The sequence below is a fragment of the Diospyros lotus genome, chromosome 4, assembly GCF_014633365.1.
Source record: "Diospyros lotus cultivar Yz01 chromosome 4, ASM1463336v1, whole genome shotgun sequence".
Taxonomy (NCBI): Eukaryota; Viridiplantae; Streptophyta; class Magnoliopsida; order Ericales; family Ebenaceae; genus Diospyros; species Diospyros lotus.
Window position 1 is genome coordinate 397,997 of NC_068341.1, and position 19,385 is coordinate 417,381.

General features: G+C 40.1%; 1 protein-coding gene across 1 annotated transcript; it reads right to left on the reverse strand.

Annotated features, from left to right (window-relative positions):
- Nucleotides 1-439: 439 nt before the first annotated feature.
- Nucleotides 440-19,315, reverse strand: LOC127798682 (uncharacterized). Its single transcript, XM_052332227.1, has 12 exons — nucleotides 19,019-19,315; nucleotides 18,757-18,898; nucleotides 18,181-18,276; nucleotides 17,299-17,375; nucleotides 16,165-16,244; nucleotides 14,996-15,056; nucleotides 5,697-5,764; nucleotides 5,518-5,599; nucleotides 4,422-4,505; nucleotides 4,244-4,321; nucleotides 2,851-2,970; nucleotides 440-845 (listed from the first exon to the last, which is right to left on the reverse strand). Exons 1-12 carry the CDS (start codon nucleotides 19,184-19,186, stop codon nucleotides 669-671), a joined length of 1,233 nt encoding a protein of 410 aa, XP_052188187.1. The 5' UTR covers nucleotides 19,187-19,315; the 3' UTR covers nucleotides 440-668.
- Nucleotides 19,316-19,385: the final 70 nt, after the last annotated feature.

The following is a 19,385-nucleotide window of genomic DNA, read 5'->3' on the forward strand; positions in this document are numbered from 1 at the left end:
TTATTATTATTATGCCATATAAAATCATTCCAGAAATAAGGTCAAATTAAATTAAAAAAGATACAAATTAATGAGAATATATGTAGGTAACAAGTAGGTATTAAATATATTATTATTTAGTCTTGTAAACATTTAAAAAGTCAGGGTATATATAATCATAAATATTGCACCAGTGGGGTGGGGTGGGGGGGGGGTTCATTGATTCAATCAAGCCCATGTCCCTATGTCCTCCTATCCCCTAGCCATTACCCTTATTATGCAGTTTCATGTGACAATGATGAGAACGTTATTTATTATTGGCCTAAGGGCAAACCCCAAAGCCAACACCCCCCCCCCCCCCCCCCCCCCCCACCTTGCAACAGCAAGGATATGGGCTCTCTCCCTCTCTCTCTTTCTGTGCTTATGCTAAACCTTCTTCTATAACATCCAGCACACTGAATTGTTGCAAAAACCAAGAGAAGATTCTGAATATAATATAACAATTAACAAGTGGCATAAAGTCTGGGGGAAGATCTCGAGAGTGAAAGGCAAGGGAAGAAAGGGTATGATGTATGAGCAGCAGGGGAAAAAGGCCAAAGCCATATCTAGCTAGCTCCCAGCAAGTCAAACCAAAAGGCGAAGATACTGTCCAATTTCCACTCTATGCATTCTTTAACGCCAAGCAGAGATCACAGAACACCAAAGAAGGGATTGTTTATTGCATTATTCAACTCGGTGCCAGCTGAGTTCAGCACTGCCCTATCAACTCTGTCCCTGGGTAGAAACAAGAACTCGCCTCCCTCCATTTTCTCAAACCCACACAGCTCGAGAAACTCGATGCCACCTTTTAGCGAACCAACTCTAGCCTGCATCAATTGCCCAAGAAAAAAATAAATAAATAAAGTTAACAAGCATGCACCACTTTAATTCTTTTTCTCTTTGTTTTGGGAGGTGGGGAACTGGTTATGTTACTCAGATTTTGGAACTCTTCAAGTCATATTATGCATCAAGAAAAACACAAATAACTAGCAGATAGCTCACAGACCATTCAAGTTAGTTATCAGATATAGAAATTTTACTTGTTTTTGTTTCTAGAGAAAATTTTGCATCAAAAGGCAGAAAAGATCATTTAATGACTATATATAAGGTAGGAAAAGTTAAAAAATGGCAATTTGCACTCAAGCACAAAAATAGGATAACGAGACTGGTTGCTTTCAAGCAATGAAGCAAAGTCTCTAAACCTTCAACAGTCACCTAATTTTTGTCTAGTTTAGATGCACACCACAAAACACAATAAGAATGCATTTATTACTACACGCCTGACAACTTTTGACCCCAGACATCTATCCACCAAATCCAATATTCAACCAACATCATCCCCAGGACACCAAAAACGAGTAAAAGAAGTTCCACTTGTTGCAAACCATTCGTAACAGAGGAGAAGATGATCCATATACTCCTGGCTCTTTTGCACATGACGCCCCAGCCTGAAACGATCCATCTTTGCATCCTTAGCTAACTAATATTGAGGATGGATTCCATAAAAACAGTTGAAACAAAAAAGGCCATCCTGGAGAAGTCCTCAACTTCCCACAGACTTCCAAGTCCAAAGGAAAGTTAATTTCACCTGTTACGTCAGGTATCATAGAAAAAGAAAAAACTCCCTGTGAGTGCCATACCCATTTGTGATCCCACCACTCGGTCAGAAGGAGCTTGTGAAGCCTGGCATAAAAAGCCATCAGAGTCAATTCCCAATCATGGAAATTGTCTTAAAAAGGGGGGGTTCCAGACAATACTATCCCTGAGAAAGAGAAGAACTCTCCCATAGCTACTTCCCAATCCGCTGCGAAACAAAAGAAAAAAAAAATGCTGGGAACTACTTCACACAAATCTATTCAACTATCTACTAAGAAACTAATTGTTATACCATCACCTACAACCTTGAATCAACTTAATAGAAGTTTCTCCAAACATGCATGGTGTGATCAAGCCCCTCTACCAAGCACAATGATTGAGAAAAATATCCTCCCAAAGGCTCTCCTCTTCCCTGACTTAGATTCTATTGGCTTCAAGCGCCTATGAAAAAGATACAAGAAAACAGGCCAGTATAGATCCTTAGCATTCAACTGTTGTGGAACATTCCGTGCACTCTTACTGGCCAAAGATGAACAGTCTGGCACCCTAGTAAGAGTGGAACCAATGATCTAAGGAGCCAATTAGAGAAGCTTTCCAAAAATCAGCCACCTCATCACAGGATTCAGTCAGTACCTCAATAGCACCTCTACACACCATTACAACCCAAACAACTTGAGACGAGGTCTCCAGAACCTCATAAGAGCTGCAGCATCCTGATAGGAATTGTCACAAACCACCCCAAGGCACCAAACCTCAGTCCACCAGTAAACTTGACATAAAATATACCATATCCCAAACCTCCATTTGCAGCAAAGAAATTTTGTCCAAAACTCTCTGTCAAGCAGCTGAATGGACCATTAAACACCTTTCCCCTCACCAAGACACACAAAGGAAAAAATAATAATAAAAGAAAATAAAAAAATGTGGTAACAAAAGATCAAGGATTTCGGCTCAACTAGGAGAATCTTCCTCCATTTTTCATGATTGGAGTTTTCCAAGTGTAATATAAATAGAGCATCTTTCAAATCAGAAACTTTCACAAGACTCCCATTGATGTAACTCTCACCAATTATTTTGGGGTTAATATAAGAGGAACCCTTGATTTTGTCATAAAAGGTTCAGGAATATAGCCCACTAATCATGAAAAGAAGATACCACCAATGCTTACATAATTACACTATTTGACTATTCTAATTACCACATTGCTTGAATAATATATGTGATAGAAGTTCTCACCTGGAAGGTGGCATTATTGAGTCTAATTTTTCGGAATTTCTCCTCATTGGGATTTGTTGCAACATTCTTCACATAAGTTAGAAGAGTATTAAATGCAGTCTTCACCTTGGCCTCATCATCCTAGTACCACACAACAACAAATGAGAAGTTAGGAAACAAATGTATTGACTAAATCAAAGCAGTGTGAATTCAAGTAGCAGCTGGGTTGGCATCCTGATCCTTCATATTGCTCTCTAGCAACATAAAGGATGCAATACTTTTAATTTTAAAAAGTAATATAAAGAGGTAATAAGTCAACATTGCACCTGGCAAGCACTTAACCCTGCCAAAAAAGAAAACAAAACAGAAGGCCAAAAAATCATTCACATGAATAGCAAAGTACATTTTCATGCAAGATGCAATTTACTAGTTTTTTCATGCAGACCGACCCCAAAGATTCTCAGTTAATGGCAATACAAATACAAGTTCAATGGCTTTTGCTGAAACCTGAACTTGTAAATGCCACTGTTCAATTGAATTTCTATTTTCACCATGGTAGCACCAGCGAACAGATCTCATCCCTCAATTCTCACTCATTTTGGGAATGACAGTTCTATTTTTATGCATAGGTAGGCTAGTTACCAATAAACCAACACAATGGAACTTGTCTCTGTTTACCCTCAGCCCCCTCTCCTACCCATTTCCATTTGGGGTTGGCACTTGAATCATTTTTTTCCCCTAGTTTTTTTTTTTTTCCTGGAAAACCACAGCCTTAGGGGCCTTGATATACCCTTAGGATTTTATTGCAGACTGAAGAAGTACAACATCCAAAAATATACTTCAGTTTGAATCCATTTGTTCAGAGCAAACAGTTGGCAGCAAAATTCACACTTGCTTGAATTCTGACGGTGCTGCAGTTGTGTGGAGTCTCAGAGCAAGGGACTTTTACAACACACTGCCCACACTTACTCTGCAAATGGAATATTGATTTAAAGGTTGAAGGCTAATGCTTGAGTATCAAGCGGGGGAAAAATATCAAACATAAAAGAAAAGGTCTAAGAAGCTCAAAATTTTTATTGTGACTAACTAGTGCTTTGATTTGGATTATGATGCACTTTATAGTTTGTAAGTTACCTTAGCCTTTAGATTTCTTAGTTAGGAGGTGGTTAATTTTAAGCAGGATAGTCACCTACTGGTTCACCATACAAGTAACCTCCTTGACTTCTTATATGTTCAGCTGTAATCTCTCTTTTGCAGGAGTTTTCTTGGAAGAATTGGAATTTCGGATTTTGTATTCTGTTGTAGTCTTGCTTCTCTTTCTTGTCGTCAATTTTTCTTTTCATTTAAGCAACCTATATCCACTCTCTTATCCTTAGAGAACAAACTAAATAACTCAAGAGTTATCAGCCATTACCTTGTGGTCCTGCTTGAGAGATCGAAGACACTCTCTCATTTGCTCTGCCTTTGTAGCAGGCCTGACTGGCAAAGCACTCTGAAATATTGATAAAAAGACGGGTTATAAGCACAAATCTGACTAGATGCTATTGACTATCACAAACATATTCTACAAATAGATTCAGATGACTGTGGACCTTCTTCTCCTCCACAACAGGAGTAGAAGGTTTGGCAGCTGTGGGGTCTTCTGGTGGCAATCCAAGCTTCCTCCTCCTTTCTGCCTGTGAAACAAAAGTTTGTTTCAAAGATCATGACAAATAATCAACTAATGATTCTCAATGAGGGATATATTTTTTCCTTCTGGACTACTGGACTATTACTATTTATTAGTTATCAACATTTTTGAGTCATATAAGCAATTATTAGTTCCTAGCAAGGGCAAAATCATTTCATCAACATTTTTGGACATAGCCAGCAAGGACAGCTCCAAATTAACCATTTTGATCCCCACCCACTTTATCCGAACAATAGGAAGGCCAAATCATGCAACCTAACCAACAAAACAAAAATTCATTGCTAAGGATGCTATACAAATTTTCAGCTCTCTCCCCCACTCTCCCCCTCCTAACTTCAAAAGTGGCACAAAGAGAATTAAGCTGCTAACCCAGGGTCAACATCTCTCACCTAATTCCTCAGTAAAACTAGGAAACATGAAGACCAGCATAAAGGCTAATAAAGCAACTAGGAGTCACTTTACCTTAATTTTGAGGCATATCCTTGCTTTCCACCTTTTTTGGGGGGTGAGATAATATCCATAATCCACCTGTTCCAACTCATTGTTTTAATCCCCCCCCCCCCCCAGGGGGCCAAACTCACTGCTTTAACTAACAGCTAATTTCTGTCGTAATTTCTTTTTCTAATTACTGGTTATTGATAAAAATAGTAACAAATTGTCATTTGAAAACTTAAAAATCTTCCAAAATAAATCATCTTACATCTACAAAATTATCAGAAGACATCCATTCCAAATTTGATTAAAATAGTTGGCTCATTGTTGCAAATCGGTAGCTGTAATAATACCGTTTTAGTCTCCACAACATAAGTCTTGGTTACCAAGAAAGATTTCAGAATCCCATACAAAGTTTCAGATGCATCAAATAAGTAATATTCATAAATGAATTATTATGGCAACGCCACTTAGTGGAACAAAGGCTTGTGATTGTTGCTTTTGTTGTATGGTAACATGTTCAACTGAAAACAGAACTGTAGAAGAATGCTAGAAATTATCAGGACCTTATCTTCTTCCAACTTTTGTCGAATCTTTTCCCTGGCTCTTCTCTCTTCCTCTTTTTCAGCTTTCCGCAAGGCCAACAATCTGTTAGAGAGGAAGACATTGTTTAATGAAGCCACAGTAAGACAATACAACTGCATGTAGCAACCAATGGAGAAGAAACAAATTAATGAAGCCACACCGTTTTCTTTCATTCTCTTCTTCAATTCGCTTTGCTTCAAGAAGTTCCTTACCTACACGAATCCTCTCCTAAAGCAAATAAAGAATCCGTGTCACCAAAAATATTTAAGTGGAAATACATTGGCCAGAATCAAAAACAGAAATGTAGCATCATGAATCATGTCTAGTCATGCATTGACATATAAATTAATCAAGAAAGAGAATTTAAACAAGAAAAATAATTTAAAATAAGAAGGTCTAATAGCCCTTTGATTTTGGAGCATTTATGTAAATATTGGATAGTTTCCATAACAGCTCCATAAAGTCCCAAAACATCCTTGTTTGAAGGTATGAGATAGAGGGTGTTGATAGGATCTAGATTCTCAAGAAAACTCCAAAACTTTAAAATGCATACTGGGGAAACAAGCTTCTATATTTATGATTTACACACTAACTGGTAAAGGCATTCAAATTGTATAAAAGATACATCTATGAAAAGACCAACGGCAGAAACTCCAATACAACCACCTTTTCAAGCACAACAAAGGGTGACTTATCTGGTACTTGAATCTACACATTCCAACCACAAAACCCTACTAATGAAATGTGACAAAAACTACAGCCATGTGGAAGCGAATTTCTTTAGGAGCAAGATTTACCTTGGCGGCAATGCCAACCAATTTGCAGGAAATATAAACTTAACATCTGTCACACATGGTGACAATGGCGCGACATCAGCCTATGCAGATCTGTTTTAGTAGTCTTTCCTTGCATGCTTTGCTGTTTTATTTTATTTACTTATGCAATTGTACTCGTTGGAATATGCTAGCTGTAAGAAGATAGGATATTTTAGAGGCAGGGTCCACGTGTAAAGGGGCCTGGAAAAAGACAAATGAGTTAGTTATTAGATGTGGGATCTGCTGTGGCAGCACCCCATGCTAGGGGCTTAAATACCCTCTAGACCCAGCTTGTTGAGGATATGAAAAATCAGAAGAATCTATTCTTTTCTCAGCTACTCCTCTCTCTCTTTCTCTCAAATCTTTCTCTCTCATTTGCATGCATTCTCCTAAGATCCCTATTAACCTACTGATTCATACCGAATTAGTAGGCTGCACCCTTTGTCACTTCAAGATTTGTGACAAACTGGTATCAGAGCACTAGTCCTCGGCATTTTAGTAGAAGTCAGGATGGCAGATGGAACCTGCACGAGGAATTTTGAAACGCAGCTATAGCAGGTTAGCTCCACAATGACCGAGCTCCAAAATAGGATGGGCCAGATGGAGGTGGGAGAAGCCCAAAATCGCGAGGTGATCCGGGCTATGGACAGCAGGATGGAAGGGGCCTTGGAAGGAATGGGACAGATTAGAAGGTATGGAGCAGAAGCTGAATGGATCAATGGCTAGACTGCGGGACGACATGCAACAATTTATGTTAATGTTCACACGACAAAACCAGGTAAGAATGGCTGAAAACTTTCCCCCTAGAGATAAAAACGAGTCTATACTGCATAACGATGAGGGAAATAGGGGGCGGGCCAATGCCGACATAGAAGCTGACCCAGAAGAGACGTTGGAAGGGGTGGTTGACAATGATAGGAATGGCGTGCATAATGGGCAGCACCAGGAGTTCACCATGCCCCGGATGGAGATTCCTATATTTGAAGGGGTCAACCCCCGGTGGTGGATAAGGAAATGTGAGAGGGTATTTGAATGGAACAATGTACTAATAAGACAGCAAGTAACACTCGCTGCAGCCTACTTTAATGAGGTTGTTGATGCTTGGTTCCAGGGGTGTGTAAGTGTGCAGAATGAATTTACCTGGGAAGAGTTTGTGACCAAACTTTGTGAAAGGTTTGGGGAGAAGAATAGGGTGGACACCATTGAGGAATTTAACAAGCTAAGACAAACTGGGAGTGTAGAAGTGTACTTAAGAAGGTTTGAGGATTTGAGGTCCTATATGACTCAACAGAACCCACACCTTACTGAAGTTTATTTCGTATCGAGCTTTTTGAGTGGGCTTAGTGAGGACATAAGGCCAATGGTTAATATGATTAGGCCCCAATCAGTGGCACAAGCAGCTAAGAGTGCAAGGTTGCAAGAAATGATTGGAAGCGCTTATGAGGAAGCAATGGCAACAACACAAGGGGTTATCGATGGGACCAGCCAATGGAGGGGGAAGGCTTGTGAGACGGGAAATCGGCAAGAGTGGAGGTAGCACAAAACCGGGAACAGGGCCCAATACAGTGCCTTATGGGGAGCAATTGAGAGAACAAAGAAGATTGGCTGGCCTTAGATGTGAAGATAAGTACCATTTTGGACATCAATGTCAAAGGCAGATTCTATTGCTTGAAGGGGAAGAAGAGGATGAAGCTGAATGTTCTAAAGAGGAAGTAGAAGAGAGTGGTGAATCAGAAGAGGAGAACAATGGAGAAATTTCATTGCATGCACTCAAGGGAGTGACCAACAACAAGATAATCAAGGTAGCGGGGAGTACGAAGAATCATGGTTTACTGATCCTAATTGATAGTGGAAGCACACATAGATTCCTTGATGAAGGGACAACTAAGAGGCTGAAATGTCCACTCCAAGGGACCCAACCCCTAAGTGTGACAGTCGCAAATGGCAGTAGGATACTCAGCAAATCAATATGCCACAGGCACAAGTTCACCTGGAAGATGCAGCGAGAAAAATTTGAGGCTACTACAATTAGGAGGATGTGATGTGGTATTGGGGGTTGACTAGATGAAATGGGTAAACTCAATCAGTTTTGACTTTATTAGGATGGAGGTGTCATTCGACAAAGGAGGGAGGAGAATGACGTTGACAGGGGAGAGGGAAGCGAGAGCCTGCAAGATGATCTTAGGAAGGAAGCTGCACAAAATACTTAAGAACAAATGGGGTCAACTGTCCAACTGTTCTCACTGGTGGCGGTGGGGGAAGGCTCACTGATGGCAAAGGAGGAAGAGCTTGAAATAGGGCTGAGTGGGGAAGCACGCATGGCAATGACATCTCAGCCCCGGAAGCTTGACCAGGTACATACTAAGCACCTAATTGATGAACTGTTGGATAGCTACAAGGACTTATTTGCTGAACCCACAACCTTACCTCCAACCTGATCCTAGGATCATTCCGTAAACCTAAAGCCTAATACAGAGCCCATCAATATCGGGTCCTATAGGTACTCTCCAACCCAGAAAACCGAAATTGAAAAGATGGTTAAGGATATGTTAAACCAATCCTTCACGAGACATAGCCAAAGCCCATTTGCCTCGCCAATCCTCCTAGCTAAAAAGAATGATGGATCTTGGCATTTTTGTGTTGACTACTGCAAATTGAATTCCTTAACCAGTAGAGATAAATTCCCTATACCCTTAGTTGAGGACTTGATGGATGAATTACATGATGCCTATTTCTTTTCAAAACTTGACCTTAGGTCCGGCTACCATCAAAAGCTTGACCTTAGGTTCGGCTACCATCAAATCAAAATGAAGCCCGGAGATGTCCCTAAAACCGCTTTTAGGATACACCACGGTCATTTTGAATTTTTGGTGATGCCATTCGGGCTCACCAATGCCCTAGCAACATTTCAATCCCTCATGAACCAAATTTTTTAGCCTTACCTAAGGAAATTTGTCCTAGTATTCTTTGATGACATACTAGTATATAGTTCCACCTTGGACCAACATATATCTCATCTCAAAACCACCCTAGATGTCCTTAGAGCTAACCAACTTTTCATTAAAAGGTCAAAGTGTGCATTTGGGCAGAATCAAGTGGAGTATTTGGGGCATTTAATTTTTGGGGTAGGAGTCAGCACCGACCCTAAAAAGTGGAAGCCATGCTGGCCTGGCCCAAACCCACAACCGTGAGGGCCTTGAGAGGGTTCCTGGGGCTAACAGGTTATTATAAGCGGTTTGTCAAAGGATACGAAACTATAAGTAAGCCTCTAACTGAACTCTTGAAGAAGAGGGGCTTCAATTGGGGGCAGGAGGCCGAGACAACCTTTGAAAAGCTGAAAAGGGCAATGAGTGAGGTTCCAGTTTTGGGGTTACTCGATTTTAACCAACCATTTGTAGTAGAAACAGATGCTTGTGACAGTGGAATTGGAGCAGTACTATCCCAGAAGGGAAGACCCATCGCCTTCTTAAGTCGGGCTCTAAGTGGTAGATGTAATACCCGGGAATGATTTGAGGTCATAAATAATATTTAATGAAGGGTATAAATGGAATTTTTGAAAAAAAATGAGACTATAAGGTACACCATCGTAGCTTTGGACGACCGAATTAGTCAGAGGGAGTACCCCGAACCTTAGATAGCCAAGGAAAATGGTGTAGCATCGACGAGTAATACGAGTTAAGATTTTTAGTGGTGAAAGAAATTAGATCGGGAACGATTTTCGGTACAGCTATCGACCGGGCTGAGAAAACCGAATCGACGTAGGAGATGTCCAGAAGGTCAACGGAGCGCGTCAAGGACTAGTATTTAATGTGTAGAACAACCCTTAAGCGATTTCGGGTTAAATCAAATGGATTTAAGGTCAATTTGACCAATCGGGCCTAAGTGTAATTTTCTAAATTTGCCCGAGGGAGGTCAAAACAATAATTTTTCAGGAATTTCGAGAGTCAAATGAGAAGTACTAAACTTGTGGGACTTAGTGGTATATTTGGATAGCTCGGGGGCACAAGGAAAAGGGCCGAAATGACAATGGAAGAAACTATGGGGTGAAAATGCAATTTAACAAAACTTCATAGTGTGAACACGAAGGAGAATTCGGCTGCCGCACTGCCACGCACATGGCCGCTGTTTTCGGTGATGGGACGGCCAAGGGATGGCTGGGGGAGGTTGCATCTGGCAGTAGGAAGCTTGGGGACCAAGTTGTGGCCGTTGATTGGTCGAAAGATGGTGAGTTTTCGGGTATAAAAGGGGCCGACAGTTTCAAGGATTTTGGCATCAAATCGATCGCGATTTTAAGTGTTTTTGAGTAAGTGATTAAGGGGTTTTGAATCCTTGTGACAAGGAGAAGAGATTGGGAGCGTTTGGAAGCTTTTTGGGTGGGTTTTGTGGCCGTTTGAAGCTCGGTCGGAGACGGGTGGCGGACCGCCTCCGCCGACCTGCAATAGCCCTTTTGGGGCACTTTCCGGCATCCTTTCAGTCGGAAATCGGTGCCAAAAGGATCGACTCTTCAAGGGCTTAAAGGGGGTGCTTTTGGATCTTCCATTAGAGATGTCGTCAACAACCGGAAAAATGAGGAAGAAGGTGGCGCGTGGCTACACACACCACGCACCACGCGCAGCCACGCGCTAGGCGCGTGAACAAGCCTATTTTGGTAATTTTTATTTCAGTATTTTTCTATATTTATTTTAGAAATTATTGTGTTAAAATATTTGGAAAAATATTTGAGGAGATAATTATTTTGGAATTATCGAGGTGAAAAATGGGAGAAAAATAGAGGAAATTATGAGAAAATTGAGGAAAATGGATTTTAATACTTCCTTAATTAAATATGATGTTTAGGAAGTGTTGTGGCTCGAGGTTGAGTGTAAGCTCAAATGATTACGACTTGGCACGCAAATCGAGGCAATACACAAGGATCGAGGCGATCTGAATTCATTCGAGGTGTGTAGTCTGACTCTAGTTTTACCCTTGTTTTGGAAATGTCTTGGTGTGAGTGTAGTGAGTTCAGGTGAGCGGTCTTACCAGAATTCGGGATGCTATGCTTATGCGTTGTATTTATGTATTCATGGCATCATTTGCATATTGATCATGTGGAATATTGCATCAACTGTTTTTATTTGCAAAAGAGTCGGTGCATGGCGTGTGATTTTCATATCATTGGGGCACTGGTTTTTGTGTCGTTGTTGGGTCCATATGGGACGGGATGGGGTCTACTTGAGAATGGGACAAGGTTAATCCAAGTGACACGGTAGGGCACTCGAGAGATTAAGTATGTCGCGGCAAGGTCAACCCCAACGGTGTGTGGAATGGATTTTCCACGAGAGGTTGAGTATGTCAGGGAGATTTCTCAAGTTAGACGTGTTTGCATGTTGTCGTTTTGTCAGTGTATGCTATGCTCGTATGTTTTTCATGCATTATGTAAACTGTTTCATACCGCCACTTAGATGTTTTGTCATCTAACCTGGGTTATGCCCCTAGAACATTCTATGTTCCAGCCAATGACTGCTGCGAGGGCAAAGATATGGCCGGTTGAAGGTCAACGGTGCTTAGATTGATAGTCGTTGTAACCTTTTGGGGTTTTAGTATGTATTTCAGCTTGTGTATGGATAGTTGTACGATAACGCTGTTATCATTTGGTTATCTGTATCATGTATTTTGTTATGGAAATACTATGTAAGAATCACGGTGTTTGATGTTATTGTATCCGCTGCGTTATGATATGTCTCGTTTAGTTGTTAAGATCATTGATCTTGTTAAGTTAAACGGTCAAGACTGGAGTTTTTGGGATCCTGTATGAGCATGTGAAAGTTGTTCATGATGCACCATGCATGATGTTATTTTTTAAAAAAAAAAGATTCCCGAAATACCCTTATAGTGACATGCCCGGCGAGGCGGGGTGTTACAGTAGACATGGGGGCCTAAGTATATATGAGAAGGAATTCTTGGCTATACTAATGGTAGTGGATAAATGGCGCCATTACTTGGAGGGGAGTAAATTTATAATCCAAACAGATCATGAGAGCCTAAAATTTTTGCTGCAACAAAAATTGCAAACTCAACTACAAAAGAAAGGGATGGCTAAGTTAATGGGGTTATACTATTCAATATAATATAGGAAGGGCAAAGAGAGCCATTACTATGGTAGTGCCAAATTTATCGTCAGCCATACAGTCGATGCGTGAGTCTCCCTTAGGAGGACATTCGGGAATCCAAAACACCTTATTAAGGATTAAGCAACTATTCCATCGGCTAAAATTGAAGGCTGACGTGAAGGAGTTTGTATTATCTTGTGATACTTGCAAAAGGTGCAAGTATGAAAATGTTGCTTACCTCGGATTACTTCAGCCCTTACCAATACCCAACCAAGCTTGGACTAGTGTGTCCATAGATTTCATCGAGGGGCTACCCAAGTCAGAAGGTAAGGACAGTGTGCTGGTGGTGGTTGATAGGTTCACTAAATTTGCGCACTTCATAGGATTAGCTCACCCCTATACAACCCAAGAAGTGGCCAGAGCTTTCATGGACAGGATAGTGGCCTTGCATGGGGTGCCAAATGTGATCATATCAGACAGAGATAGAATATTTACCAGCGTAGTGTGGCAAGAATTGATAAGGTCCATTGGGATAAAACTCAATATGTCGACTGCCTACCACCCCCAAACGGATGGGCAAACGGAAAGGATAAACCAACGTCTAGAAACCTATCTTAGGTGCATTTGTATCCAACACCCTAACCAGTGGCACAGATGGCTTTGCTTTGGCCCAGTGGTGGTACAACTCTACCCACCATACCACCCTTAAAATGTCTCCCTTTGAAGCTAATTACGGTTATGAACCCCTAATATTACCAGCCATAGGGGGGCAGACTACAGTGGCATCAGTAGAAGAATATTTGTAGCAAAGGAGGGTGGTACTTCGTTGGCTCAAGCAGGAATTGGCCTCGGCCCAAAACATAATGAAATAATATGCAGACCGAAGCAAGAGCGACAAAGAATTGGAGGTTGGGGAGAGAGTTTATTTACGATTGAAGCATCCCCATTTGAAGTCCCTTACTCAAGGACTGGTGACTAAACTAACCCCCGGTATTTTGGTCCGTTCACTATCCTAGCTAAGGTGGGAAAGGTGGCCTACCAGTTGCAACTCCTTGAAGGATCCTGAATGCATTCCATCTTCCATGTTTTTCTCTTAAAAAGGTCATCAGGCAAGGAGCAGGTCAACCTCGAGCTATCATCCTTGCCTTAAGAAAAGAAAAGGGTGGAAGAACCAGAAGCAATATTGGATAGGAGAGTGATCCATAACCATGGGGTTCCCCTCATCCAGGTGCTGGTCAAGTGGCAGGGCGAAGACAAGGGAAGCAGCACTTGGGAATATTTGTCAAGCCTTCTTCAACAATTTCCTAGGGCAGCCAGCCTCCTCAACATTTCTTGAGAACAAGAAATTGTTTGAGGAAGGGGCAATTGTCACACATGGTGACAATAGCGCGACATCAACCTATGCAGATCTGTTTTGGTAGTCTTTCCTTTCATGCTATTTTGTTTTATTTTATTTACTTATGCAATTGTACTCGTTGGAATGTGCTAGTTGTAAGAAGATATGATATTTTAGAGGCAGGGTCCACGTGTAAAGGGGCCTGGAAAAAGACAAAAAAGTTAGTTATTAGAGGTGGGATCTGCTGTGGCAGCACCCCATGCTAGGGGCTTAAATACCCTCTAGACCCAGCTTGTTGAGGCCATGAAAAATCAGAAGAATCTATTCTCTTCTTGGCTACCCCTCTCTCTCTTTCTTTCTCTCTCTCTCTCTCAAATCTTTCTCTCTCATTTGCTTGCATTCTCCTAAGATCCCTACTGACCTACTAATTCATACCAAATTAGTAGGCTACACCCTTTGTCACTTCAGGGTTTGTGACAACATCGAAAGGTATTTGAAACACATTCCAGTTGCCTAACATCTTAACTAGCATTTTTTTTTTGGCAGCAAGTAACAAAAACTCAATATAAGACATATTTGGTTATGCATGTGTTATTCTCATTTTGGTTGAGATTTGTAGGTTTTTGCTTACAAGTATAGATCACTAAAATTCCCCTCTTCAATTAAGATTTAAATTTATAAGTTTATACTTTCCCAATACAGATGATGTTAGTTTCTATGTAAGCAGAGCAGGCAAAAAAAAAAAAACAAAGAATGGTCAATTGCTATGTAAACTGAGGGCGCGCACACGCACACAGATTTGTTCATTTGTTTCTAATTAAATGGGTGATCTTTATTAAGCCCATATAAGAGCACCCTCCATAAGGGTTGCAGTCCTCATTAATATTTTTTTTTTCTTTTTTCCAAGTAAAAGTTAATGCAAATTTTCATGTGTCATTTCTGCTGATCTGCAACTTTATTTTGCAAAGCAACATTTATTGAATACTCCCTCATAATCCTTCTATAGCCCTGATGTTAACCCAGAACAATCTCCTGGCAATAAAATCATTGTCAAGAGAATAGTAGTTCTAAATTCAATCAACATTCTGACCAATAACATATCTATTAATCATATCCATTCATCTAAATATAGCATCATCAACTCGGTTTTGCAATCTGTCTCATCCAACCATCAGATGCCCTATCTTCTAGTGAAGTCCTTGTGTAAATTAAGAAGTACCTTCTCTCTCTCCCTTTCAATTCGCTTCTCTTCCTCTTCTTTCTTTTTGCGAGCTCGCTCCCTTGAAGCAGTAAAGGTTAGCAATATTATGAAAATAGAATCAGTAATGATAGAATTTAACAGCAATAATATGCATACTAAATAGGCCATCCAGCATGTCAGTATATATCACAAGATCAACATAATGACTTGCGTCAGTAAATCCATATAGAATCCTGGGGTGCACATCTTCTATATAGTATTTGCTGATGTAAAGAACAATTGACGGAAAACAAACATGCGAAGGATGTGACACACACTGTAAATTTAAAAAATTAATTGCAGAAGCAGAGCCACATGATTTTATAGTACATTAATATGATCATCTGAAACACTTAATCAGAAAGTATAGCTGGATTTAATTGGGAAAAAAACTGTAAAGATAGAAAGCAGGATGCATATGTCGGATAACAAGAGAACTTCGCCTATAAACCCACCAATGACCAAACCATAAAAAGGGCAAGTCTTAATCATGCAGCTACTTAAAGATGTTACAAGTACAATAGACAACATTGTGTCAGTTTATGTCAGCATGGAAGCCTTATAAAGAGGGCTTACAGGAAACTGCTTGAATTTGGGCTTAAAATAGATGGTATCAGATACCATTTTCCACCCAGTTAATTGTCCAACAGCATCCACCCCATCTTCTTCTCAAAACACCAAGAGATTTAAAAAGGTTGTTGCAACTATATTTAATACCAGAACTTAGTAATGGAAGTAAAGGCAAAATTTTCAAATGAAATGACAGACTTACAAAATTCCTAAATACAACAAATAATTCAAAAGTATTTCCAAAATTTGAAATTCTAAAATATGACATCTTCAACATGGACAAAGAAGTTACTTTTTCTGGGACAAATGACAAAGACAATAACAAATTTTAAAGTTAAAAACAAGAGTCAAGTTAGAACAATAACAATCAGAAGCCTTAATTCCACTAGGTGGAGTCAGCAAAGGTCAAGCTAGCAAGAGGGAAAAAAAAATCCAGAAAGTAGCTTCATTTTAAAAGGGGGGAATAAAGAAAATTAGAGGAATGGAAACAGCATATAAAAAGAACTCACAACTCAATGTGATCAAACAGCAGGTGCACAATATTAGTAAGAATCATCATAAGGGCAAATATCCATTACCTTAGTTCTTGCGCTTTCATCTTTACTTCTTCAGGAGTTAGAGAAGGCTTAGGAGGCTCAGTTTTGGTATTGACAGCAACCTAAGCAGAAGTAAGCATCAGTTGGTCAGAGCAATAAGCAAAATCAAAGAAGCCGATCATTAAACAGAAGCAAGACTTCTAGCACATTTCCACTTCATAACAGTGGGTAACTTTTTCAATATGTCAGATCACTGGTGCTGATTATTTCCTGCCAAGAACTTTTTAAGTGATATAGTGGGAAGAAAGGAAACATACCTATCAAACCAAAGCACCTTTTTCTTCTTCTTCTTCTTTTTTTTAAAGATAAACATCATATTGAAGCACTTTCAATCACAAAAAAGAAATAATAACTAAAAGGAATTTAGTCAGATCAAATAAAAACCATTTAAGCAAGTTAGATCAACAGCCAAAAATATATATTAGCGGAAAAAATAGCCATGCAATAAATTAATTCACAACTGTAATTATGCCATCTACAGATATGCTGTAGGCAACACATATTATCAAAAAGCATTCCATGGGTCCAACCCCACCACACCAAGCAAACATGCTGTTTAGCTCAATAACATTATTGCTAGAAAGGTAGATATAATTGTTGGGCCCATTTTGGACAACGGACAACTTAAAATGGTATTAAAGTTTTGATTCCAAGAGGTCCTACCTTAAAGTTTTATTATACGGACCTGTTTTCACATTATTGAAGTTTGTTGTACACTCTTGTTCTGGAGGTGTTAATGCACCATGAGTATAATTTGTCCTTATGAAATTGCACGATTCCACATGAGGGGGAGTGTTAGAAAGCTCAATATATAATATTGATATTCTTGGGCACCCTTGGTATGTAAATGTTACAGCACATTAAGTTTAGTTTGTCTGGTTTGCAAATGAGGCGGAGTTTTAAAAAAGCTGATATACATTGACAGATGGGATTAACCTTTTAGAACAAGTGAAAGCATAACAATCAAGACAACAATTTTACACATACCTGGAAAGTAACAGAAAATATAAACACACAGAATTGTGGAAATAAAACTATCAAAATGCAATGTAGCAACAGATAATGATAAAGCAGAAGAATGCATGTGTAAAAATGCATATGAACAAAATGTCATACCTGCGGCATCTCATCTATATCTGCATCATTTTCATGTTCAACTACCCAATTAACAGCAGCCTCAACACTAACATTACCTGAAAATTTTTAAATGTGTAAAAAAAGTTATTACAGCGAAAAAGCAACATTCATAAGTGAACCAATCAGGAAAACATTCCAAGTCAGATGTCCAAAACTCGTCATCAACCAAAAAGCTTTTGGTCATTGGAATAAAAAAGAGGGAGAAAATTTTGCTTCCAATGCTCAGGGAGATCCAGCCAGAAAACAACTTCATAGTTATATCAAATCGGCTCATTACAGAATAAGTTTTTAAAAGCTGCACAGTTCTGGAGACACACAAATACAGACTTAGCCAACATTTTAAGAAAATAGACATGCAAGTAGGGAAAAATCAAGGAAAAACTGTCTGCAAATGACTACAAAAAACAGTTCAAGAAACAAGATACAGTTCAAGAAACAAGATCTAGGCAATAAAATTATAAAATGCCATGAACCTAGCGTTCATAACAAGGTTGGAATTGGCAATCGGAAGGATCCGATTGAATAGAACTGAAGCATAATGATTCAAGAGGGAAAGGGGGCAGAGAAATGGGGGAGAAACTAGAGAAGAAACGAGGGAGAGCAGTAGAGAGAAATGAGAGGGAGATTTGAGAGAATTGTGGAGAGGGAGAATTAGAGTTTCATTTAATCCATTCAAGCATAAGCCATCCCATCTGTTTACAACAGCCTTATATAGGCATATCAGACTCCTAACAGCATCCCAACTCACCCATGTGCTCCTAACCAATTGCTAAAATATCTCCTAACAATTATCATAAGCCTATTACTATATTACCCCTTTAATGCTCCTTGGGTCATGAAATAAAACTCCAATGTACTCACCAGAGTAATGAAGTGCCCTGGTCGCCCTTGCCTTTTGAAATCCCATTCCTTCAAGTTCTTCAAGCAATGTCTGGTCAACTTCTGGAACAACCATTTCTAAGGGAGAACAAATGGAAGCAAATTAGTCAACTTGATAGTTTCTGAATTTAAAAAAAGAGCCTCTCCACACTTTTAATTCAACAAATCAAGATCAACGCAAAAAAAAAATCCAATCCTCCTACTCTCCAGGGATATCAACATTATAACCTTCAAGGCATGGTTTTGAATCACAGTATCAACCAACGTAATGATGTGTTTGCAGTGTAAAAGTAATGGAAGCATGAAACAGAAGTGGGGCTTGTTTGATCAGATTTCGCGCTTGTTTGGCAAAACTAACACCTACTTCTAGTGATGACTTTCAAGCAATGAAATGTTTTAAATAGGAAAGCTTGTTAATTTTAAGATAAACACAAGCCAGTTCAGAATGAAATGAGAGCCAGCTTTGGTTATCAAGTGTATTTTCTGAAACAGAAAAATCAATCACACTTTTTGCCAACACATAAATCACAACCATGCACTGGCACACGAATCTAGCACCTTCAGGGTGGGCAGTGGCACCGCCAGCATCCTCCATCTCGACATCCGCCTTCTGAACCTCCAAACTAATCGGCTTGGCGGCCTCCGAAGTCTTGTCCACGAACTCAGTGTGTCCAGTCCTCTTCTTGTGCAAATCACTCTCCTGCACAACCCAAAAGCACGCCAAACATCAAAGCAAAATCAAATTGACTTAGCACGACTTGCGTATTACATTAGGGGTGGAATTGGAATGGAAAGGTGGGGGGGGATCTCGAGTGGATACGGTTTTGGAGCGGCAGGGTTTGCCGCAGGAGGTGCAGACGAGGTTGAGAACGGCTTCGGTGGACTCGGAGAAGTTGGAATGCTTGGTGAGCTCGGCGTGCTCCTGAGCTTCCTCCACCGATCGAAGTAGGGTTCCGCAGTCCCCACATTTGAGGGATACGCCCGCCATTGACGAGGTTGCGACTGTGAGAGAGAGAGAGAGAGAGAGATCAGAGGTTGAATTGGGGATTATTTTCTTCGCCTTGCCAATTCTCAATTGGGCTGCCTCCGGTCCAGCCTGCTTGTCTGTCTAACCATTTGCCCGTAAATAAATACAGGTTCGGGAATGAGGTGTCCGCCTCCGCCGTGGTATTCCTTCCTCAAGTTTC